This window comes from Papaver somniferum, chromosome 11 (genome assembly GCF_003573695.1).
Source record: "Papaver somniferum cultivar HN1 chromosome 11, ASM357369v1, whole genome shotgun sequence".
Lineage (NCBI taxonomy): Eukaryota > Viridiplantae > Streptophyta > Magnoliopsida > Ranunculales > Papaveraceae > Papaver > Papaver somniferum.
In genome coordinates, this window is record NC_039368.1 from 132,487,178 (window position 1) to 132,511,704 (window position 24,527).

The window sequence follows — 24,527 nt, forward strand, 5'->3', positions numbered from 1 at the left end:
TGTTTTACAAGAAACAAAACTCGTTTTATAAGAAAAAACCTAAACCTAACTTGATTTGCAAGTTAATTTTCCTATAAATACAACTCGAAAATCTCTTTTCAAAACACACAAGCAGCGACCATCTCTAGGTCTACTTTTCTTCATCATCTTGCTTTTATTTTCGTGCGGCGTTTTACTTCCATCCCCGTTGCTGAGTTTAAGAGTGGGTAACTTGTATTGTGCTAATACAAGTTATATCGGGCAGTCTTATCCTGAACACATCTTCGCACGTTGGGGTTTAACATTACTTTAGAGTATACCCGCGAACTAATGTGTTAAGGACAACTTGTTGAACCTGTGATTCTGCCCTCATCAATTTGTTCGTGGTAGAGTTGTTTGATACGATTCTTTGTATTTATTGTTTGATACATCTGACGTTTCTTCTATTGTTGCAAGACTCCAACAAGAGGTTATATTAATCAAGAAGGATAACTACATCCAAAGAACAAAGCTTCTCATACTACATATATAACACAAACTCCTAGTTGAATAAATTCAAATTTACACTTGGATTTAAATTTCTCCATTTTAGACATCCAAAGTACAAAACCACCCATTCCTCACAGTTCTGTGTCTAACACCAAATGGGTGACCATTCCTTTTCTTCCACAAATACCAGACAATAGCATCTGCATCTCCTCCCAATTTCCTTACACCTTCATTTAAGCTCAGTAAAATTCCACGCTTCAAAAACTTCTTACAGAGTTTCAAGCGTAATCCAGGTATCGTAAAAGCAAAAAGAACAAGGGAAAATGAAGAGATAATTACCCCAAGGTCACTATTAACTTGTTTACCGTATTAGCAGTTAAAATTTGAATCAATTCAAAGTGCAAAAAACAAATGGGGAAATGAAAACACGATTACCTCGCTAGCATGATCATACTCGGATGCTGCGAAGAACCCAAGCGTGATCATGGAATCCCTTTTCGTAAATGCTTATGTTGCATCCAAGTGAAATATATTACATGTTTTAGCATTGAAACAAATTGTAAATATGAAAGAAGTAAATTTAGACAAGTGAAAAATGTGAGTTGACCAAATTTATAGGGCATTTAATACAACTTGACTGCTACTTAGACTTGCTGATGCTATGAGTAATATCCTATAGTGCCAGTTCTCCAAACTTCAATAACAAACACAACAAATTGGCTCATTTACAACCATGGAATCAAATAGCTGATCAAATATTTGTCTAGTAAAATAAGGGACATCCGAAAATTATAAGACATTTAAGGTCATAACAAAGATAAGAAAGAAGGGGATAAATTTTCTCGTCAGTACGAGAGAAAAAGATTGGTCTCTCTCAAATATATAAGAGACTTTTTATATATTTAGCACTAAACAATTAAAGTGACTCTTTATTTATAATATGCCCCTAAACCACTTAGGAATATGTCCTTTTTGTTATTGGAATCACGATTTAAACCTTTTTTTTTGTTTTTATCACAAAATCACCCTTGACAAAAAAACTAATTTTGATGCCTCTATTGCGTGATGCCCCAAAGTCAACCTTCGTTGACCTTGCCTCAGGGCCAGCCCTGTTAATTCAAACAGGTAAGACAAAGCAACTTAGGCATATATCTTCTAATATTCAGCAAAGAGTTTTAAACTCTAATATTATTTCTAATGTTTTTGTAAAAAATGAGATTATATATCTCTTGTACTATGTGAGACAAGAAGATGTTACTCAACACGGAAGCTAATTGTTGAAGGGTGATTAGCTTAATTTAAATAGTAATATTTTGTTAACTTGACCCAATTTTTAATCTTAATTAAAATGCAAATTCGATCTTACTAATTCGGGCGTTATGTCAATGAAGAAGTTCACATGGAGAAAGGATGACCTACCATGCCCAACATACCATGGGGAGGGAGTCCATGACGTAACCCCCAATTAGGATTTTCCCATAAATAGTGGACCCTCCTCACTCCATCCTTCCTCAACACTACTATTCTTCTTTGGGTCAACACCAACTCTTTCATTTCTCACCTTAGACTTGTCATATCTTTTTATTTCCATTTCTTTCTCCACACTTTGTAAGAATGGAGAACAATAGTACCACCATGATATCTTGGGAAAAAAAGACACTCATAATCAAGGAGCTAACCCTAGCAAAAGAGCGAGTAAAACAACTTGAAATGCATCTTGAACCTTCTGTTATTACAAGTGGGAAGCTGTTGATAACTAAAATCTCATCTTTTGTGGAGAATTCTCTTTTCATATTAAATGGAATCAAGCCAGAGGGCAGGGATGATCAACCCCAAATAATGACTGGGTTGACACCAATCACTCAGACGGAGTCTCCGTCACATTCCGTTACCGGAAGTCCAAGTAGCGGTTACGAATCTGATCTCATAGCCGACCATTCCAAAATGAGGTAGATACACCTAGTTAGTCATCTAGATGTGTGTATACATGAAATTAAATTCAATATGTAATTCGGAATGCTATACATCTGCATGAATTTCAGCTTGCTATATCTATTTTGGTTATGTGAATAGGAAAATTCTACCAAGATGGACGGAAAAAATACGTGTCCGCAAACTGATGGGGTGAAAGACCTCAAATATAAAGGAGATAATAAAAATTGTACAAAATCAAAATCAAGGATCTAGAGATTAGAACTTAATTTGATTTTTAGATTTTGTTTGTATGGTTAGTTTATATATGGATTTCTACTAGCATTTTTTTTTTGGCATTACTTTTTGCTTTACTTGATTGTTCTTTTTGTTTTGGTAACTTTCATATGGGTTTCATTTTCTAGCCTATCCCAATTTCTTGATCATTTGCAAGAATTAAGTGTGACTCTTTAAAAATTTTGTTCAAGATTTTCCATTATTTACATCTCCCTCTATTTCTTATTTTTCTCTATAAATCGCTTGCGTTGGTGAAAACAAGAAGGTAACAAGCACACCATTAAATTTGCCTTTTGTAAGCACTATAAAACCCGTGAAATTGTAAAGTCTGAAATGAAGAGAAATTGATAATTTCTATCGATCTCATTTTTTGATCAATAATTTCGGAAGTGGTTGTATGTTAGAAAAGACGGACCTTAAAATAGACAATAATTACGATGATCAAGATAAGATTCTAGATATGAAGAACTACCAGGTAATAAATAATTTGATCTTGGTTTCACTAATCCCCATTAAGGACTTCAAAAGTCATGACCTATTACACAGTTACACAAGGAAACCTAGGTCTTTGGAGGACATTTCTAGCAGTAACTAGGACACAAACTTGGCAGGATCAGGATTTTAATTTCCATCCTATACTTATAATAATAAACAAGTGTAGGCAACTTAATATCAAAAATGAGTTCGTAAACTAGTTTCCATGTTTATGATTTACTTTCACACCAAGCAAGGTCAACTTCTCAATATATATTTTTCATGTAAGGATGTGAGAATTTTGCCTTCAATTATAAAAAAGATTGTGCATCCGCATATTTGTCGTCATAATTAGCTATGTGCACCAAATGTTTAGGTCAAGGATAATGCTTAAGTTGTCTGTAAAACCATCAAGAAATCATGGAGTTCAATAACTCTCAAATACTAAATCAGTTTGTGAATTGTCTAAAATAGTTTGTGAACTAATTGTCTTCTCGAAGCTGAGGATTTTTTCATATCCATAAGTTCGTGAATTTTCCAAATCGAATTGTGTACTTAAGTTACGAAAAGTATCATGAACATATTAAAATCAACTAGTTTGCATAATGACAAAATCAGTTAGTGTACTTGAGGATTTAAAAGTTTCCAGGAACAATACAAAATCAACTAGCTCGCGAAAGAGCCAAATTTAAATTGTGCATGTGAACTAATAAGAGATTTAATTCATCAAATATATTATCAATATGTTCCAAGTTTGTATACTGGCCAAATGAGTTCGTAATATGAACATAATTTGACATCTCCCGTAAATTTTTTAGGCAATTACAATATGCTGAATAATTTATTGTTTTCAACATATAATACGATAAGTTCTTATAGAACTTTTATTGCTTGAATTAAATTCAGTATTTATCAAGTACTAGCTTGAGCTTAATTTGTAATATTCATCGTAATACTAAAGTCATACAACATTTCCTCAGTAGATAAAATAGTTGAAAATATAAATAAATTACATAGTCAGTCTTCACATACCTTTGTTGATGAAGTCCTCGTAGACGTCTCCGTTGTTCTTCAGTCTTCATTCTTTAAGGTCGATTGGTAAATTCTGATAATCAAGTAATATGCTTTCTTTCTAACCTGAAACTGAGTTTACTATAAATCAAGATGTAGTTTTAATCAATGAAACTTGACAACTAGTTTTAACTTGTGAGTTTGACCAAGTTAGATTTATCCTAAAAGAAGAAATCTTAAACTAAATCGTGAGATATCACTTCTACATGGTTGTAACACTGATTTATGTAGGTTACAAACTCCGTCTTTGGTGACACACATACTAATTGAAGAACTTTTATTCTTCTAATAGACTATATATATATTTGGACACCACGAAAGCGACAATTTGGATTACATACACTCACACACCATGAAGAGAGATTTTATCAAAGAAAATACCAACACACTCCGCCCCATTAAGGGAACTTGAGAGGTATAAGGTCTTCCAAGGTTCCTGCAGGAGTTTATCAAACTCCAAGAAAAGTCATTAAATTTATTTAAATAAAGTAAATTTCCACTACTGGATCCGATGGATCAGTAATTTCTTGTAATAGTCGTAGAATTTTCATGGCTTGACAATATTAGAGGAAGAGTGTGAAGCCGCTGTAAAGTTTCCTTTAGTGCCATACTCGGAAAACCGAAATTTCTTGATGCGCCACTCAATATTGAAAAATTAGGCCCTAAACCTTCGCCTTTGCAAACATGTTTTGTAAGGATGTCAGTTTATACATGGTTTCTACGCCAATCTTAGATGACATGAGAAAAAAATGTATTGCAATCTTCTTCTGGTTAGATGATATGAACGACAATGTGCTATCACAAATGCAGTGATTGCAGCTTATTATGTACCTGTTTGTATGGTAAAATATTCTTCTAACTCAAACACGAATTTGATGTGATTTGTTGAAGATTGATATGCTGCTTTTTTCTCCAATTGAACAGTGTAATGGGGGTACCTGCAAAAAACCCTCCGATGCTTAAGTTAGCTTAGGTTTTTCACATATTATTTTCGTGGGGAAGATTGCATACCTTTTAGGGTTGTGAAACCTTATATTTATATGGTGCAAATTAGGCCCACAACCTAATTCTGTGATGAGTATAAATTGTAACTATTCCTCTGCATGCCTCCCTGTAATAATTTCCCTGCATGCCTCCCTGTGATAGATTCCCTGCATGACTCCCTGGCATAACTGGACCTTGCCAGGAAAGACGCCGTTACCGGCCAACTGCTACTATTGACGATGATGACGTCATGCTGACGAATAAACGGAATATGCCGACGACGTTAGGAATATGCTAACGGTAACGGAATATTCAGTGCGAAAATTCTACTGTTGATGTGTCTCGCTGACTGGATCAGCTGATGATGTGGCAGTCGGCGATTGGTCAGTTCTTGCTGACGTGGCATATGTTGGCTGGTCAGGTTTGTTGACGTGGCATTCCTTTGCTGACGCGCCGCGTTGACGTGGCATTCCTTTGCTGACGTACCGTGCTGACGTGGCAGTGGTGAAGGGGCTCATTGCTTACTTGATTTGGACCTACGCACATGGACTTCTATGTAAGGTGTTGGTGAGGCCTAGTTAGCCATATTAGGCTAATAAGAAAAAAATGCGTAGGCCCAATGAAGCTAACAAGAGGAGCATTTTAGGCCTAAGTAAGCCTATTTTTTGGTGGAAATGTAATAGGGTACAAACAGTACCCAACCCTTACCATGAAGGGGATTAAGCACATACACTAGTTCACCATTTTAATTCAGAGCTACCTGCTAAAACAAACGCGTGCTGCAATGCCAATGGTCAAACAAATCCTAGTCAGTATAAACCAATGATAATATTTCTCAAACGATCCACTAATAAGCATCTTTGTATATGCATGCATTCCAGAATAAGCTTCACAAAATTGAGATGAAACTTCATCTCATCTCATTCACTAAATGTACCCTAGAATATGGGTCAAATGGAAAATATAGATGTCGCAAACTTCTTTGATCAGTCAGCCGTAGGTAGAATGCCCGGTAATATATAGTTTTGTGAGTCTTTTGAGGATCCAAAAGAACCATCTATATCTGAAAGCTTGTTAAGACTAATTTACTTTATTACTATATCGACTAGTTTTTAAAATCTCCTGGATCATATTTTAACTCAACAAGATCAATTATTATGAGTATGGCTCCTCACAGTGACATCTGATATTGTGGCCTGATAAAAGCAGGATATATAAACATGATCCTAGAAGGTCTTTTTTTTTTTTTTTTTTTTTAAATATCATGTAGTTGTCTAGGAACAACACTAGTTTGTTCTCGACAATTTAAAACACTATTTGAGGTGTTTGTCTAATTCCCTCTCAACGAGGGAAAGGAATTTTGGATTTCTCAAGCTCCCTTTCCAAGAGGGAAAACCAAATGTACGGCAGATAATTAAATCCTCCAAGTTGAGGGTTCCATTGTGGATCCAAAGATTTTTCTGTTCGTGAGTTCGATTTAATTCGGGTGAACTAATAGGTACACATCAAGTTCTGATGCATGTAGGATTGGTACACCCCGACCCTGTAACAACCTTGAAATTACCTGATAAAATTAGCAAGTGCTTGAGCAACTCAGAAGTTACGTACAATAGTTTTTTATTCTCGTTTAAATGGCAGCTGGTGCATGATTAACTCAACAGTTGGACACGTAAATCTTTGATCCTCATGCAGCAGTGGAAAACTCCATCAAAAAATGACTCGAGTTTCTAAAGATGCTTAATTAATCTAAGGTCGACCCAGCTGATGGTATTCCGTTTGGTAAAAGCTTGAGCAGGGGAAAACTGCATATAAGAATGTGTAATGAACTTTTGAATCCTACTGACACTTAAGTCAAACATGGATTAGTTTTTCAGGTTCAAACTTGTGAAGGGGAATACGATCATGAAAATTTATTGGGATGATTGGAGTTTAATATTCCGGTTTCGACCGATACTAGGCTTTGGTCTAACATTTGTCCAACGTTAGGACTTGGTATCTGGACTGGATGTTGACTTGTGTTGACAAGGTTAAGTCTTAACTTCTGTTGAGTAATAGTTAAAAAATTTACATAAAGTATAATTAGTGAGAGAAATACTATTATACCCTTCAATTTTCCTAATATTTACAAAATTATCAGAGTAAATAATGAAACGACTTCATCTTTTTCTTATTCTCCTCCTTCTCCAAACCAGTGTAGTCAATATCGGCCGTATCGGCTGATATATCGGGGATATTTCGGATATCGGTCTTGGTGCGGTAGGATAAGCATTGTATCGGCGATACGATATCTTGGCGATAATATCGTCCGATATTAGCTGTATCGGCCGATATATCGGGGATATTTCGTGATCCTATTTTTCTTGATGAGCATGATGAAAATGATGAATGGTTGGATCCATAGAACTTGGAAGACTTTGAGGTAGAAGGTGATAATGTAACTTTAGATGATTTGCAAGATATTCTTGGTGAAGAAAGTCGGCCAGTTGGTAGTAGAGGTGCATGTAGCTCTCGAAGTAAGTCTACTTACCCAACCGACTCTGAGTATGATGGATATGATACTGATCAATTGATGTTAGACACAGATTATGGATTACTTGATGGATCTAATGGAGTTACTGAAGATGACTATATCTATAATGGCTCGTATGATTTTGAATAAGACTGTAGTATCCTTGTTTAGTTACCATTTTAGGCAGTAAACTTTTAAGTTGTTGAACTTACTCTCCTGTTTCTAGTTAGAACTTGTTTATTTATCATTTTAGGTAGTGAACTTTAAAATTATTGAAGTTACTCTTGTGTTTTTTTGATAAAATTGATGGTAGCTATAAAATTATAGTCTCTAAATTTGGAACCGATATTATACCGATATTTGAACGATAATATCCCCGATATAAAGTCGTACCAGTGTATCGGTCTTGGCCGAGATAAACCGATATCCGATATTAACTACATTGCTCCAAACCTTCACCACTACAACTAATTTCTATATCCATCTATCTCCCGACACTTCTAGTGCAATCACTATCACGATCCAATTTTATATGTTTGTTTGTTTTTCTTACCAATCCGTCTTCTCTTCCTTGATATTATTAAAATCACCCCCCTTGCCTGTATTCATCCAAGATTCTCAAGAACAAACCCTAAATTCTACTGAAACAATAATTCAACACTTTAGAGCCAATCTCAGCTATACTTTCAACCTAATTCGTTCAATCGATTCAACACCCATCACCAGTTTCTCGAAACAATTCAATTATAACCAATAACCCTAATTCTTCAATTCACAATTTCAGAATCAATTGTTGATTCTTCTCCCTTACTCCCAACAATTAATCGATCAATAAGATCTTTTTTTACATAATATGATTAGTTCGGAAACCCTAGATTGGACCATCTAATTTACCGTTTCTTTTGAGTTTGAATCATTTACTTGAATCAACACCTAGGGCTATCAATGGATGTTAACGTAACGGATATTGTCTCTTCCGCTGTCGCTGCCATTAAAAATTAGCGGATATCCGTTATCCGTTAAGTTCCGACGGAAATAGGAAAATCAAAAACATTGCCGTTACGTTGGATTTACCGGATAAAGGATATTTATCCGTTACCATCCGGTACAAACAGAAAATAGGCTAAAAACACATATTAGCTATTACATCCAACAAAACAGGTTCTAAATCCATGACACACACACACAAAAACAGACATACAAATATTCAGATGTTCTAGGCTTCTAGCAAAAGAAAAAATCATTTTTTTTGAAAAGAAAAAGACATCTCTATGACTCCATCTCCATTTTCGACGATACACAAACACAACACTAGTGAAAAAATTTACACGTGCAATACGCACGTTAGCGGATAACGGAACTAAACCTAACGGAAATGCACGGTTCCACTACCGTTACGTTAAGAAGGGATTATCCGTTAACTTATCGGTACCGGATATCCGTTTACCGCTATGTCGGACGGTAGCGGTAACGGTTAACGGATTATCGGTATCGGCTAACGGAAAATCGGTATCCATTGACAGGCCTATCAACACCTCTGCTATCAATCATCCTCTTTCGATCTAAAAATCTTCGTTTTTCGTTCTTAAATCTTTACTTCGTTTTTCGATCTAGGGTTCTATTATGACTGAGGAATTGATTATGTTGTCGAGATGAACGGATTTACTTCTGTTGTGGTCAATGAAGATTTGGGGATTTAGGTTTCTTTCATGAACAAAAATCAGGGAAAGAAATGAAGTGGCTACTGCTGCAAGATGAATGAGAGAATAATAAGGGAATGGTGCTTGTCATGGGTATGGGAACGGATTTGAGAAGAAGTGAAGACAGAACTGTTGGTGAAGATTCGTTTGCTTCTTTACAAAATGATGTTAATTCTTTTCGATTTAATGTTTTCAGTGATTTTGTTTGAGAAAAGAATCGATAAAGTTTAGGTTTGATTTCAATTGTAATAGATGGATTCATAGATCCACATGGGTATACTTGGAAACTCATAATTTTACAATATTTTTATTTTATAAAACTAATTAAAGTCTGGTCTTAACCAGTCAACACGAGTCAACGTACAGTCCAGGTACCAAACCCTAACGTTGGACAAATGTTAGACCAAAGCCTAGTATTAGGGCCTAAACCTGAGTACTAAACTCTAATTATCCCAAATTTATTATGTCCTATTCTTGTCGTTCCACACTTATATCAACAGTGAATAGTATACCAGTCACTATTTGTCACTGATATACTTGGATTTAATTCATTCCCCAGTATTTTCAAAGGGTAGACCACTAGAAACCCTTTCAAAGGGTTCCAAGGATTCCATTTTTATTTTATTTTTTATTTTTCGGGACTGATTTACAAGATTTCATGAGTGAGCAATATGCAGCACTAATACCCTTTGAACCCAAATGCCTTTTAAATGTCATGAATATAGGAGCACTTGGCAGTGTATTACTTTAGGAGTAATTCTAAACAGGCCGAGTAAAAGAAATCATGGGAAAACAGCCTCTTATACATTCTTTTTTTCTTTTTTGTGGGTCCCTGTGGGTCCGCTCCTTCGGAAAACTGCAGGAGTGTTTTGCGAGAGGCGGTTTTTCCATGATTTCCTTTTTCTCGGTCTGCCAAGAATTTTTGTTACTTTAAATAATCCGTACGTTATTCATAATTTATTCTTCTCTCTTTAAGTGCGGGCATAATCGAACAATGCTACACTCACCGCCATTTGTACCGCGAAATATCCCGTGGGAGGATCCAGCGGTTGAGAGTGGGAATGATTCGAGCGTCAGGAGGGTAAAGGCTGCAGTGGGGACCACCACTGTCTCACTCGGTGATCCTCTCGGGATTCTCCGGCGGTGTACGGATCATTGCTGGGGCATAATCACTAACTAGCAATGTGAATGCATTCTAAGAAAAATATCCATAAGATAGTCAAAGTCAGTGTACTTAGCGTCTCCCTCTTACTTCATTGCATCAGTGCAAGTGTGAACTGTCTGTTAGTTTGTTGATTAAAGTGGTTAACCACAGTTTCCTGCACTTGAGGAGGAATTGCTTTGGATGGACAAGTGTGAATCAGAAAATCACCAATGATTTACTTTTTTGTGTCATAATTAAAATGATACATAGTGATTTGGATTTCAAATGTTTTCCATGTTTCTTCAGATAGTGTTAGAACGTGGCTAAATTTGGCTGCTTCTAGGAATGGACAGTTATTCAACCCCGTTTGGGCCACGTCATCTCTCGACCAATAACCATATTATTGGAAGGGCAATCAAATTTTACGAGCATTGCTCATTATGTTATATAAGGTCCCTTTGTCTTTGCGTTACTTTTGCTTTGCACTTTACTTTCTTTTGCTTTCTTGGCTAGATGCCCCGTTAGCTAGTGCATGCATGTAATATTGGGAAACAATTTCTATCTTTTAAACAATATTACCAAATTTGATTGTGAGCACACAAATCACGAAGGCATCCGAATGCTCACAACCAATCATCGTAATCTAGAGTGATTTGTGATGATGATATCCTAGTGTTGATTCCTTGGCTCAAAACCTTCGGGTTTATCATAACCTCATCTAACAACTCCATGCGAGGTGTTTGCGCACGAGATATAGGTAAAAACAAAGAAAGCAAAACGTACAAGTAAAGATCCATGGGGTTAGACAAGTATAAAGTGCTGAAATGTAAACAAGACCGAGGTTTACGTGGTTCAGCACTAAGGCCTACGTCCACGGGGTTTGTTGTTTCACTATATTCTTCACGGTTACAAGAGTAGTCGAATGACTTTTGGGTTTACATGTTTTTCTCTTCTAAAGGATTACCTTACACTCGCAATCTCTCTCTCTTTCCCTTCCTGATTTTTCCGATCCCCTTTCCTCTTGGTGGAGAGGGGGTATTTATAGGGTTAGAGTGTGGGACCCGTCTCTGAAGGCCGTTGGAACCTTATTTTCTAGTGTCTTGTGTCCATCACGCAGAGGTCTGCGTTTGCCACTTGATCACGCAGAGACATCCTCGCTCGTCCCACGGGTTGATCGACACGTATACTGCTCAGAGTGTTTAATGAGGGTAGTTGAGATGCCTGCTCGTGTCAGACAAGTGTCTTCTGCCCCTGTCACGTCCGTGTCAGCTAACTTTCTCTCCACCGTTGATCTTAGCTTCTTTTGAGGATGAGATAAAGTAACTCCTTGGGGTTTATTTGGTGTTCCGTAGTGCATCGTATTTTGATGTCCTGGCCTGCATGCTTTCCACGTATTTTTCTATATACACATGTCTGATGGTGAGATATATGTATACACATTGATGTAGGGTATTTTATTTCAAACAAGTACGATGATAGATGCTAAATGAGACAATATTTATCTGCACACAACGCGGGAAACTTTCTGTTTTTTTTTTCTCATGAATTTTATGGATCATGATGCTGTTGCTAAAATCTCAATTTTCGCAACCAACACTATGTATCTTCGAAAATGAATCAAATTCGCCAAACGAGCCCAAATGTTTTTTTTTTTTTTGAAGCATGCATTTTATTGATAGAGAATTAAGTTACAATTTTTCGTGGGTATGTGGTACCCACAGAGTCATGAAATAGAATTTGACTAATAAAAAGCGGGATTGTCTGGTCCCATATTTTGGTTAATGAGTTCCCCAATTGACTTCCATCTGCCTCATGATTGGCCAAATCATCTGCTGCTTGGTTTCCTTCCCGGTAGTTGTGTTGAATAGCAGCATGTGGGATCTGTCTGAATCTATTTTTTATTTCCTCAATCATCCCTGAGATGTGCCAAGGAGGGGGTAGAGGATGTGATGAAGCGCAAAAGGTTTTCTAAGTCGGTTTCGAATAGAACTTTTGGCCATTGTCTTTCTGATGCCGTTCTTGAAGCCAATAGTAGAGCCCAAGTTTTTGCGGTTAAAGCAGTCGTGATTCCTAAAGGTTGAGCTAGAGCCATTAAAGTTCGAGCGTCGGAATCTCTGCAAATGAATCATGTTCCTGCAAAATCCGGGTGACCTCTGGCTGCTCCATCTATGTTAATATTAATCCAATTGATATTTGAAATTGACCATCCTACCGATATCGTAGATATCCTTTTGTCTCCTCTTGGGTGGTTATATATCGGTGCATCTCCTGGTAGGACCGGTGGTAAGGAACCTAATGCCGCAGTGAATTCTTGTTGCAGTTTTTGAGCCCAGATTAAGGTTTCGGCTGAAGTTGTTTGTTTTTGGCGGTATATTAGGTCATTCCCATAAGGTCCAAAAAAGAAAGCAAAAGGAGGAGATTACAGTTGTTAGTGCAGATTGTTGTAGGATTTGGGAGATGGTTGTCTGAGGTGTTAATGTGAAAGTGAGGGGGGAGTTGGAGTTTGGTGTGTTTGTAAGTTGAGTGAGCAAGGTGTTCCAGGATGTGTTCGTCGTCGGACAATGAATTAGAAGGTGACTCGCCGATTCTGGTACAACATTGCATCTGGGGCATATGTCAGAGTTGGTCAAATGGATATGATGTAGGAGAGAGAAGGTTGGTAATCCTTCATTGATTGCTTTCCACAAGAAAAGCTGATTTTTTGGTGGACATGGTAAAGTCCACAGGAATTTGGTAGGTGGAAGAGGTGTGTAAGTTGGTTGACCATGGGTTAGACATTTGTATCCCGAAGAGGTAGTGTATTTTTCATATTTTGAGTGCGGCAAGATAATTTTATCCTGTGAGTTATTCTGGGGAAGGTGGATATTTATGATTTTTTGGGTTATAGGATTGGGAAGGGTGCTTAATTTTTCTTGATTCCAGGTATGAGAGATTGGGTCTATGGAATCTGCTACCATTCGGAATGGGAAACATTGTGCTGGGTCTAGATGTGGTGAGTGTGGAATCCAATTGGCTTCTACTGGAGTTGATAAACCATTTCCAATACTATGAAAAAACAGTTGTTGCATGGTAGGGACAATTGATGCCATTTGTCTCCATTGAGGACTGGAAGAGGAAGGTATAGTATGAATGCCTTGTAGAATAGGTTGATGATCAAGATATTTTGTACTGATGAGACTTCCGCAGATGGAGTTAGGTTGTTCATGCAAATTCCAAATTCTTTTCATGAGGATAGCCTTATTATGATCAGTGCTTTTCCTTATGCCTAACCCTCCTCCGGATAATGGTTTTGTTACTTTATCCCAGCCTATAGGTTGAAGCTTTTTAGTTGTTGAGTCATGTCCCCAGAAAAAATTCCTAGTGATACGATCTATTTGTTTGTGAACAGTACTGGGTAGGTTTTGTGTTTGCATTATGTGGTTTGAGGTGGGGGTAAGGGAGGTTTTGATGAGAGTGAGTCTTCCAGCTAGAGTTAGGGCATTTTGTCATCCATCCTTTAGCTTTCCGGGCTAGTCATTGTAGGAGGGGTGCAAATGTTTGATTAGATGCTCTTCCTTGTTTGAATTGGATGCCTAGATAGGTTGGAGGTTTTGATGTTGTCGACATATCGAAAAATTGTTGTAATTCATTTACCTTGATTGGATCTAGTCTTGGGTGATGAATTATTATTGATTTGGAAGTATTAATTGCCTGTCTTGCAGAAGTGCCATAGGATTGAAGCAGGGTCTTAAGGTGGTGGTTACTCTGATCCGAGGCTTTATAGGTGATTAATAAATCACCCGCATACATTAAATGAGTAATGAATGGTGCTTTTTTGGAAATGTTGAGTCCTTGAACTAACTTTTGGGGTTTCCTAGATTTGTAGATAGGATTTCATCACATATGATGAAAATATAGGAAGATAGCGGGTCTCCTTGTCTGATACCTCTAGTTGGGTTGATGTAGCCATGAGGTGTATCGTTTATGTTGACCGAATATGTAACTGTTGTGACACACAACATAATGTAATCTATAAAGGATGATGGAAAGCCAAGTTTTGGAAAGGAGGTTTTGATGAATCCCCAATCTAAACTGTCATAGGCTTTCTGGATATCCTGTTTGAGAGCTATTTTTGGATCCTTGGTGAGGTTTGAGGTTCTGAGAGCTATTTCGCAACACGAGTACTAGCTTCATTCTCACTTCCTTTTACTTCAAAACCTGCCTCTTGTTTAGAGAAAGAAAACAACAGCAACATTTTCTCTTCATTGACACCTGATAACCACTTCGGTGGTAGTCTTTTGTCGCCTCCACTCATGTCTTCTGAAGTTTCGGATCAGTATACTCTACAAACTTCAGAATATGATGTTAATGAGCTCATTTCAGCTGCAGCTTTAGATGTGTGTCCCCCATTTCAAGATTTAGATTCAGATATCCCTATCCAATCTGGTTTCAGTTACCTATTTGATACTCCGAGTTTTTTTGACACTATGTAAGAAATTTGTGTCCTTGAAGGCTGATGCTCGGAAGCTTGTGAGATGGAAACTACTGAGAGTTAAAAGTAAGATTGATAGATTAATTGTAACAGATTTTGATGCTGTATTTCTTTAGTTCATTATGATCTAAGAACGTAAATTTTGCCATGAAACTGAAACTAGACAGGATTTATAACAATGTCGATGTGTACCCTGCTATATGTTTTCACGACATTGAATTTGGTTTCATACATGACCATGGGCAGTATTCACAGTGATACTACCAACACAATCTTTCCAAGCAAACAAAAAAAAAATGAGGAAGAAGATGCAGAGAAATTGACTAAATGAGTGTCTAGAAAACATTGGCAATTGTTTAAAGTCATACATACTCGGTTAAGTTCCATCACCAAGATTCCGTATCATCTTGAACAATCAAAACCCATTCATCATTAACTTTCAATATCATCTTTAGGTTTCCTAAGGGCTCCCCTCAATCCCAGCACAATGAATAGGTTGGTAAGAGTAAGGAATGCTTCAGCTCCACCGTGAAGCCAATCTACATTTGCTAAATTAGTGCCATAGTTCACCTTTGCTGCAACAAGCCACAAATGCAATAAGATTAAACATTCCGGAAATTATTCAAAACTTTTGAAAATAGAAAACATGCCATTAATTAGAAGGCATAGAACTTACCATAAATTCCAGCAGGAACTTTCCGAAGACAACCCAGAAAAATGACAAGAAAGAAATGAATTAGTAGAGTTAACAGAAGTTTTTTACAATCATCAAGAGAGATGAAAGGTGGAAGATACTTACTGGTGGCACCAACAAAAACAAGTAAGAAATAAAATCCAAACAGAGTGAGCTTTGGAGCAGTTTTTGATTTGGTAATGAAGTATAAGAAACCCAAGTAAGGAAAAAGTGAAGCTGCAAAGAGTTGTGAAGCTATACTTGAAGCATCAATATTTGTTGGTGCCCATGGATCAACTGGCAGAAGAAAACCACAAATTACACTCTTCTTTCCATCTCTGACATATCTTCTTCCTCTATGACATTTTGATTCTCTGGTTTTACTAAATGGGTTTCTATGGATATGATTTTGTGGGTAGCCAAGAAAATTGGAAAAGATGATGGAATTTGAAGCTTTACAGAAAGGTTGCAAGCAGAAGTTTGTCATTGTTAATGAAAACCTAAAGAAACATCTTCTGTTTGTGTGGATTTTGCAATTTTGGTTGGTTCTAAAGATCTCACCACATGGAAATGGATAAGGTGCTTCTTATGTAACATATGTCCCGACAAGTTTGTAACTTTAACAAAGGTCCCACAGGTACCTCATGTAGACCACCATAAGGTTAGCTAACTTAGCCTGTTAGAGATTGTTTGTAATATGAGGAAACGCTTAGAAGTTAGAACCATACGCTAAAGCTAATAGCATATACAAATTGCATCTAGAAAGACAATAACAACTCGCCAGGTTCGGGGGCACTCCAGTAAAATCAACATGACTCACTTCTATGATCATTGTTGGTGTCAAAACATGTTTTGAACTTTGAAGTTCAAATCAAGGGTACTTTTACAGGTCAACAGCATACAAATACAATTTTGCCGGGTCAAATTGTGAGTAGCAATTGAGGGTGTGAATCAGATAAGGTGACGGACCCAAGAGGAGATGGAGTATCAAGTTTCAAGAGCAGCTTGTTCGTGCCACACACCGTTCAAGTTAGACTGCCATAATCTTACAACACCATCACTTCCAGTTGTTGCCAGTGTCATTCCACTCATATCCCACTCCATTTGCCATACCTGCAACAGCATATATAATGGCATTACTGTCGTGTCCATTCTTGTTAAAGGAAGCTCAGGAAGAAACCATTTCAGAATGACCGGAAGCTCAGGGAAGAAAAAAAACATCTGAGCATGACCACAATTAAACCATGGGGTTGCATAGATTTTTAAGGCAGAAAAAACTGCTGAAGGGCTTGACATGTTTAACTTATGTGTCTTGCGGATGTCAATGATCCAAAAGAGGTACAGAACGCATTGGGACCTCGAAAATAATGCCCATCAAATTAGGTAATTCCTCTAATCTGAAGAAATAAATAAAGGTTACTATTTATGATTCATACCTCGCCTTCATGACCTGAGAGCAAAGCAACCTTCTTAACGGAAAGCCTTCCATCACTCTCAGGGTTCAGACCTAGATGCCACATTGCGATTCCCTTGTGAGTTGCAACAGCGACTACCTCATATGGCCTGTAAAACAGTTCATGAAATGGTCAAAGTTGATCGTTCTATAGGCTTCAGATAAACAGATGTACGAATAACAAGAGGTGTCGACGAGTAAAACATATGCTTAGCTGTTCCTAAAATGCATGTTTTATCAGATTTCAAGGGGCACTCGTATTAGTTTTTTAAGCACAACTACCTCCAAAACAAATGCTTGGTGATTTCTCGTACAAATGATATACACTTGTTTAACATGCGTGTTATTTAACATGATGCGATCACTGCCCGAAAGACACCCTAATTCATGATCAGCATTGCACTCTCAACAGGTTTGCGTGCAAATCTGAAACAGACACAATGAGTCCTAGTAGCATGCCCTTACCTGCCAATATTGGGTGCCCAAGCAACAGAATAAACTTGATCACCCTTGTCTCCCGCCAGTGCCAACTCTGCAACCGGTAGCCACCGCTGATGAGCCTCATCAAATTCCCAAACCTGTATACTTTGATCTTGTGTCATTATTCTTAGAAATTCTTATCTTATAGTACAACAGCAACAACCAAGCCTTTAGTCCGAAACAAGTTGGGGTAGGCTAGAAATGAAACCCGTATCAAAGTTACCAAAACCAAAAGCAGAAAGAAAGAAACAAGTAAAAATACAATAATACTATGAACATTGCTAGTAGTAATCCAAATACTAACTTACTAATAGATCCTAGGGGTCAAAGTCCTAACAACTAAGTCCTTGATCCCGGGCAAACAGAATCCTAAACTCCCCAGGTCATGGTTCTGGTACGTGAATCGCTAACTTCCATTTACAAAGCCTGACACAGGTAATTTTCTGGACCAAAACTATCTTGTGTGGGTAAACTTACAGAATGTAGTTTCAATAATGCAATCATCTAATTTATGTTAACCACCAGGGTGTAAACCATTGACTCTGAAACAATCGACAGCACGAGTAAATATCAGATGCAGGGGGATGTTATGCTCTTTTAGGAATGTTTTGTAATTATCAATGTTCTTGCTGTTTTCGTACTTAGTTTAAGCTTTCTTTATTTAGACTAGTGTTGCATCAAGCTCTTTATGGATATACATGATAGAGCTTAAAGATTACCTTGGAAGAGTTGAATTGAGGTAAATCAGAATTAAAACCCAGTGCAAATGTCAATGGATTCCCTTCACCTCTCTGCTGATTCCACGAGATTGAAGCAGATAAACACGAAGGTTTCTCAAATGCAGACGCTGAATCAACCACATTCTGAAACTCAGCCTGGTAAATAATTGAACCATAGTCAATATATAAGCAATCAAAATCACAGCCAATGTCCAAACAGATAGCAAATATGTGACTAACAAGCCATAGTCAACAACAACTGCAATTTTCACAAAACATCCATCTAAGATGTATATGACAAACTTAATCAAATTACACACAAGACAATATCCCCTATTTCAGTAATAGCAGTAGCGGCTTTCCTAAGTCACTTAGCTCGAGTTAGCGGTGGTTCATAAGCCCTAGAATACGACAAGCAAAATAGCTTAGCTTGGTTGCTCAAACAACATACCTGAAGTTGCCATTTTTGCAATTCCAATGGGTCATTAAGCTCATAAACCTTCACCTGTCCATCCGAATACGCCATACCCTACAAAAAAAATAACCACACAAACAACAGTTAACCACAAGCCATCATTTCAAATTTACATCAACAAAATTGTAACAAAAATCATACACACACAACCCTCACCAATTTCAAACTTCTCGGAGAAATCCCAAACTGAATATCAAGAACTTGAATCCCATGACTCCTCTCAAACAATTTGCATAGCTTCCACTTAATAATTTGTACATCTACAAAACAAAACCAAAACCAAACAAAAAGAACAAGTCAATTCAGCGAGTCCAAACCGATTCACTGATTTAGGGTTTACAGAATTTTGATTTGCCATTACCTTCTTCTGAAACTTCTTCCCAGAGAGAAACAGAACCATCTCCAGAAACACAAGCAATTGCATCACCATATTCAGGTGGAGTCCAGACAACTTTGACTATATCGACTTCAGATGCTTTGAATTTTGAAGAAGAAGTGAATGTGGAAGAAGAATCGGGTTCAGGTGAATCATAGATTGTTATGGTTCCATCAAGTGAACCAGTTGCTAGTCTTTGACCAATATGATTCCATGATGAGCATATTGTTCCTTTATCAAGATTTATCAGTGATTTATCCATTGCCATGGCTTTTTTTCTTTCTCTGTGTAAACCCTAAAATCTTTGAATTGATTACACTGAAAATAGAGGGGTGTAAGAGGAAAATGCAAAAAAGGAAACGTTTCTTCGGTTTATCTGTTTTGTCGGTTTGACTATTTTTGACTTCATGTTATAATTATTGGGCCTAGAAGATTGAACCTAATGTCCAATGGGTTTTGGATGAGTTTGGCCGGTCCAATAGAAGATCAAATTATATATTCTTAAAAGATTATGCGAAAAATATATATTTTGTTGGGGGCTTTTTATTGTTGTGTGTGGAGTCAATGCTCCAATTTAGTCTCATTCGGCCTGAATCAAGATAGATAATTTTGTATTGCCATGCAAAAATTAATGCATAGGTTGATCAGAATGTCTTGTTTTCCTATTTGAAGCATAGATTGAGTTTGTTATGTTAATTGTATATATATATATATAGGTTGGAATAAGTTTCATCAAGGAAGAGACGGTCTTGAGTTTCAAATGCTTTCCGGAAGAAATGATATGGAAAATTATATCCAAGATCAAGAAGAGGTAATCTTGAGTTTCAGATGCTTTCCAGATGAAATGATATAGAAAATTATCCAACCTGTCCTCCGCAACAAGTTTGGAATATAGTTATTTGACAAAGAAAACACCTGAAGGGTCTAACGTCTATTATTGGATAAGCCATCTGTAGTTGGATGGGTATTACCAATACGTATAAGTAGAGCATCAAATTCACCCGCTTATGAATTTATAAGGACTCTTTTGAAGTCGAACTTTCAGTTTCTTTCAAATGATACCATGTCTGTAATTTAATTTTTTTTGTTTTTAGACAATCTATAAAGATTAGGAAGGACAGTAGGCAACGGTTATTGTCCACACCAAATATCGTTCCGGAAAGTAATTTCTCTACCCGAGTCCATAAGGTGAGTATATTTCTCACTGATGCGGTATCAGCAATTTCTGGCTAGCAAGAAACACTAAAAGGTTAATTCTCTCTACCAGGGATCTAGCAGGAAAATTCAGAGCCATACTTATCGACAATAATCTACTACCATAATTTATTTTTCTCAACACCAAATCTCCGGCTCCATTTAACTAACATGGTTAAATTCATTATTTTATGGTTATAAACACACAAACCACCTCTTTTTTTAGTAGCACGGACTAAGTCCCGGTTTATTATGCCTAGTTTAATTGGGGGCCATAACTTCTAATTGGGGGCCATGGAATTTTGTTTGCCCCCCAAATTTTTCAGGGGTGTAAAAATCGGAAGATGAGTATACTATTTTACCCTTGATTAATATTTTTTTTCAAGTAACGACCCTTCACCGACATTGACGACAGTTTAGGGTCGTCATATACATCATGATCAAAACAATAACGACTCTAAACTGTCATACACTAACGACTCTTTTTAGAGATTAACGACCATCTATAACGACATTTCTAAAACATTAACGACTGTTTAAGTCGTCAAATGCGTGACCAAAACAGTAACGACCCTTCCAAAGGGTCGTCAGGGAATTGATCATTTTTATGACGACCCAAAACTGTTGTACATTTCCGCCATTAATGAATCTTCGACAGTTTAGAGTCGTCACTTAAACAGTCTAAACATTAACGACTGTTGAGGGTCGTCAATGAAATTTTTTAATACCCTGACGATTTTTCATAACCTGGAAAAGTTGCAGGTTTGAGTCGTCATTTTTGGTGTCAATACATTGACGACTTTCTAGAGTCGTTGGGGTATACATCCCTCGACATTGACGACTCTTTCTCTGTGTTGTGACATACATCCAATCCATGGGAGAATTTAAGATAATCTTACCGTCAACACAATCATCTTTGTTGCTTGAACTTTCCCCAACATCATTTCTCCTACTTGAATTACTCACTTCTAAAAATCCTAAATTTTCCTCTAAAACCTCCTCTTCTTCTTCTCAACTCAAACAACAACAACAAAAAAAAAAAAAAATGATTCTAAAATATGAGTTTAATCTAACATAATCTAACCACACTAATTAACTTAACTTAATTAAATTTTAATACTAATCATTCAGGGGCAGTTTAGCCATTTAAAAATATTTTGGTTAAGGGGTGACTCAATTTGGGTTTTAATGACCTTTTTTTGTCCTCTAGTGGGAGGCCCCTAATTGTTTTTTGGGGCCCCCAATTAAACTAGGTTTATTATGTTTGAGATACTTGAACCTTCTGTGTATTTCCAAAAAATTACGCATCTTCTTCCCGATAATCTTAATGACAGAAATTAGAGCTTTAATTAACAAAAAGTAATATGATGGTAGACAATTCATGATGATTTTAATAGAACAAGTTTACTTCCCTTAGATAAAGGAATCTTTCCGGTGTAAAGTTTCGCATCAATATTATCAATAATTGGATTCAAAATTCCTTTTGATCCAGACTATGCCCCAAGCGGCACTTCCAAGTACATCAATGGTAAGCTATCAGTTGAACAATCAAATTCTTCATCTTATGTAGACAAGTCTGGTACATCTCTGATTGCAATAAGTTTGGTTTTAGAAGTGTTTCCTTTAAACCAGCGACGGACTCAAAGCATTGTACCGCTGAAAAAAAGTTATGCAACTCTTCCTTCTTATGATCAACAAAGAATATGGTATCATCTGTATAATGAAGATGCTAAACAAACAATACTAGAAGGTGAAACTAAGGAACCACTAAACTATCCTTGATTGGAAGCTCAATCCATGCATCTTAAAAAACCTTCCATATCAATATTAAAGAAAAGAGGAGAGACTGGAAAACCTTGTCTAACATCTCTTGAACTGCTAAATAACCAAAAGATGACCCATTTATAAGTACGGGTAAGGTAATTAAGAATTAGAGTTCCAGAATCTTAACCAGTAACACTACTTCCTACTAAAACCCATCTGAGTAATCCCAAATACAAGATATCTCCAATTAATTATCAAACACATTCTCAAGATCCACTTTACAAACAATACCAGCATTCATAGGCCTAAGACAGGAATCTACAAATTTATTGGAAATCAGAGTGCCATCAGTAATATGTCTACCCTCAGAGTATGCACATTGTACTGGTGAAATCAATTAGTCCATAAAACGTTTAAGCCTCGATGCTATAACTTTTTCAATGATCTTGTAAACACTAGTTTGGAGACAAATAGGTCTACAATCTTTTATAGTTCCAATATGATCCGTTTTAGGTACAAGAGTTATGAAAGTTGAATTCTATTTAGAACCAGTTGGGCTTGAGGTGCAAAATTCAAGGACAATACTCATAATAATTGATTTTATGAAATACCAACACTTCTGAAAGAACATGAAATAATTGCCTTGTCATTGCCTAAATCCCTTATAGCCTGTAATATTTTTTCTTTTGTGAAATCAATATCCGGAATTGCAGACTCGGTGTCAGTGATGTTGTTAAACATAATACCATCTAAACCCGGGCTAATAATTTTTTCTTTAGTAAATAGTGTTTTGTCATAATCCATTATATGCTCATGTAGTTTAGTTATATCTGACACCAGTTCACTTCCATTATAAAGTTGTCGAATTCTGTTGTATCTTCTTCTTGAAGAAGCATCATTGATGGAAAAAGATGTATTTTTATCTCCCTCTTGTAACCAGTTAGTGTTTGATTTGATCCTCGAAGAAGTTTTTTCCATTTTAGAGAAATTCTCAAAGTCACCTTTATTTTGCAGTTTTACTCTAAATTCCTCTTTAAAAAGAATGTCATCTTCAACTAACCCATCAAGAGTATGAATTTCAGAGAGAATAGAGTTCAGTTTTGCATTGGTGTGACCAGGCACTTTCTTATTCCAAATTTTCCTCTTTTATTGAAGTTCCCTCAATTTCAGCCAAATCACTATGCTTGGATTAGCGGCAAAGCAAAAAGAAAGCCACTAATCTTCAAATAATTGGAAGAATTCATTCTATAAGAACCATATGAATTCAAACCTAAAAGGACTAAGACTTCAAGATGGGTTAGAAATGTCTTAGAGGTGGAGGATATGATCAGAATAGGTCTGGATTTGGCTAATTGCGAAACGAAGCGAAAATGTTGTTCAAAAGCTAGTGAAATGTGGAACCTTTGTAATCTGCACATAATTGGATTTGCTTGACCATTCAACAGGGTGTATCTAGCGCCCAGTGAGGGGCAAGTCAATAAGATCATATTCAATTATGAACTTGCTGAATTTCTTCATGATTCTAGTGATTTTATTATGGTTCTTTTTCTCATTACACTCGGTAATTGTATTAAAATCACCACCAATACACCATGGAAGACTAATCCAATATCTATGAATATTATCAAGATTAATCCAGAACTTAGTTCTCTCAATTGAATTGCTTGGACCATAAACATTTGTAAGAACCCACTGAAAGTTGTCCATCTTTGTGCAATGTATAAAAAGGGTATAATCACCAACAAGAACGTCAATTACATCAATCCTAGATATTTAACATGCCACCAGAGTTTCCAACAGATTATTGCAAGGTCCACCCAATATTCTTGTACCCACAAATCTGCTTGATTTTCCTAGATGTGTAATGCATCTTTTTTGTTTCTTGTAAAAATATTACATGAGCCCTGATCAGATATATCATTTATGCACTACAGTTCGTCTAGTGATGGATTTCAAAACTCTAACGTTTCATGTTAGAATTTTGAGACTCATTTTGAATTGTATGTGCCCCTAGTAGCAGCTCTTCTTGTCCTAAAAGCTAGAGAATAAATTTCTTCCACCGAGTTACCAAGTCTTTTTCGCTCATTTCTCAGTTTGACACGGAGGATATATTGAGGGTCATTATCCAAACAACTACTTGAACATGCATTATCTGTCAAGTCTTCAAAGGTGGGCTCAAACCAGGTGGGTAGGTTGGAGGGCTTGTTTCAGATGAGCAAGTCAGTCTTATTGTATCAATATCCACTAGCAATTAATCTTCAAATCCCATGAGTAGTGTTGTGTATTGATTTTTCTCATGTACGGAGATATTATCCGCACCTTTAATGTTAAAAATGGATTGTACAAAGAACTTTTGAATATGTT

The 24,527-nt window shown here is 36.7% G+C and overlaps 3 protein-coding genes across 3 annotated transcripts; 1 reads left to right on the plus strand and 2 right to left on the minus strand.

Moving 5' to 3' along the window:
* The first annotated feature begins 2,035 nt into the window (after positions 1-2,035).
* Positions 2,036-2,791, plus strand: LOC113320833 (probable WRKY transcription factor 53). The gene is made up of 2 exons (XM_026568725.1): positions 2,036-2,417; positions 2,542-2,791. The coding sequence occupies exons 1-2, from the start codon at positions 2,083-2,085 to the stop codon at positions 2,594-2,596; spliced, it is 390 nt and encodes a 129-aa protein (XP_026424510.1). The 5' UTR covers positions 2,036-2,082; the 3' UTR covers positions 2,597-2,791.
* Positions 2,792-15,152: 12,361 nt separating this feature from the next.
* Positions 15,153-16,268, minus strand: LOC113322433. The gene is made up of 3 exons (XM_026570511.1): positions 15,829-16,268; positions 15,706-15,723; positions 15,153-15,604 (listed from the first exon to the last, which is right to left on the minus strand). The coding sequence occupies exons 1-3, from the start codon at positions 16,187-16,189 to the stop codon at positions 15,462-15,464; spliced, it is 522 nt and encodes a 173-aa protein (XP_026426296.1). The 5' UTR covers positions 16,190-16,268; the 3' UTR covers positions 15,153-15,461.
* Positions 16,269-16,409: 141 nt separating this feature from the next.
* Positions 16,410-19,539, minus strand: LOC113322432 (protein SEH1-like). The gene is made up of 7 exons (XM_026570510.1): positions 19,191-19,539; positions 18,986-19,089; positions 18,806-18,883; positions 18,355-18,510; positions 17,621-17,733; positions 17,139-17,265; positions 16,410-16,815 (listed from the first exon to the last, which is right to left on the minus strand). The coding sequence occupies exons 1-7, from the start codon at positions 19,471-19,473 to the stop codon at positions 16,690-16,692; spliced, it is 987 nt and encodes a 328-aa protein (XP_026426295.1). The 5' UTR covers positions 19,474-19,539; the 3' UTR covers positions 16,410-16,689.
* Between the last annotated feature and the right edge of the window lie 4,988 nt (positions 19,540-24,527).

Bases quoted from the DNA above. Each gene is read 5' to 3' on its own strand.
- LOC113320833 (XM_026568725.1), top strand. From the start codon at position 2,083: ATGGAGAACAATAGTACCACCATGATATCTTGGGAAAAAAAGACACTC. The intron at 2,418-2,541 runs GTAGATACACCT...TTATGTGAATAG, and splicing joins GCCGACCATTCCAAAATGAG to GAAAATTCTACCAAGATGGA.
- LOC113322433 (XM_026570511.1), bottom strand. From the start codon at position 16,189: ATGACAAACTTCTGCTTGCAACCTTTCTGTAAAGCTTCAAATTCCATC.
- LOC113322432 (XM_026570510.1), bottom strand. From the start codon at position 19,473: ATGGCAATGGATAAATCACTGATAAATCTTGATAAAGGAACAATATGC. The intron at 19,090-19,190 runs GTAATGGCAAAT...TTTGTTTTGTAG, and splicing joins GGAAGAAGTTTCAGAAGAAG to ATGTACAAATTATTAAGTGG. The intron at 17,266-17,620 runs GTAAGGGCATGC...ACTGTTTTACAG, and splicing joins TGGGCACCCAATATTGGCAG to GCCATATGAGGTAGTCGCTG.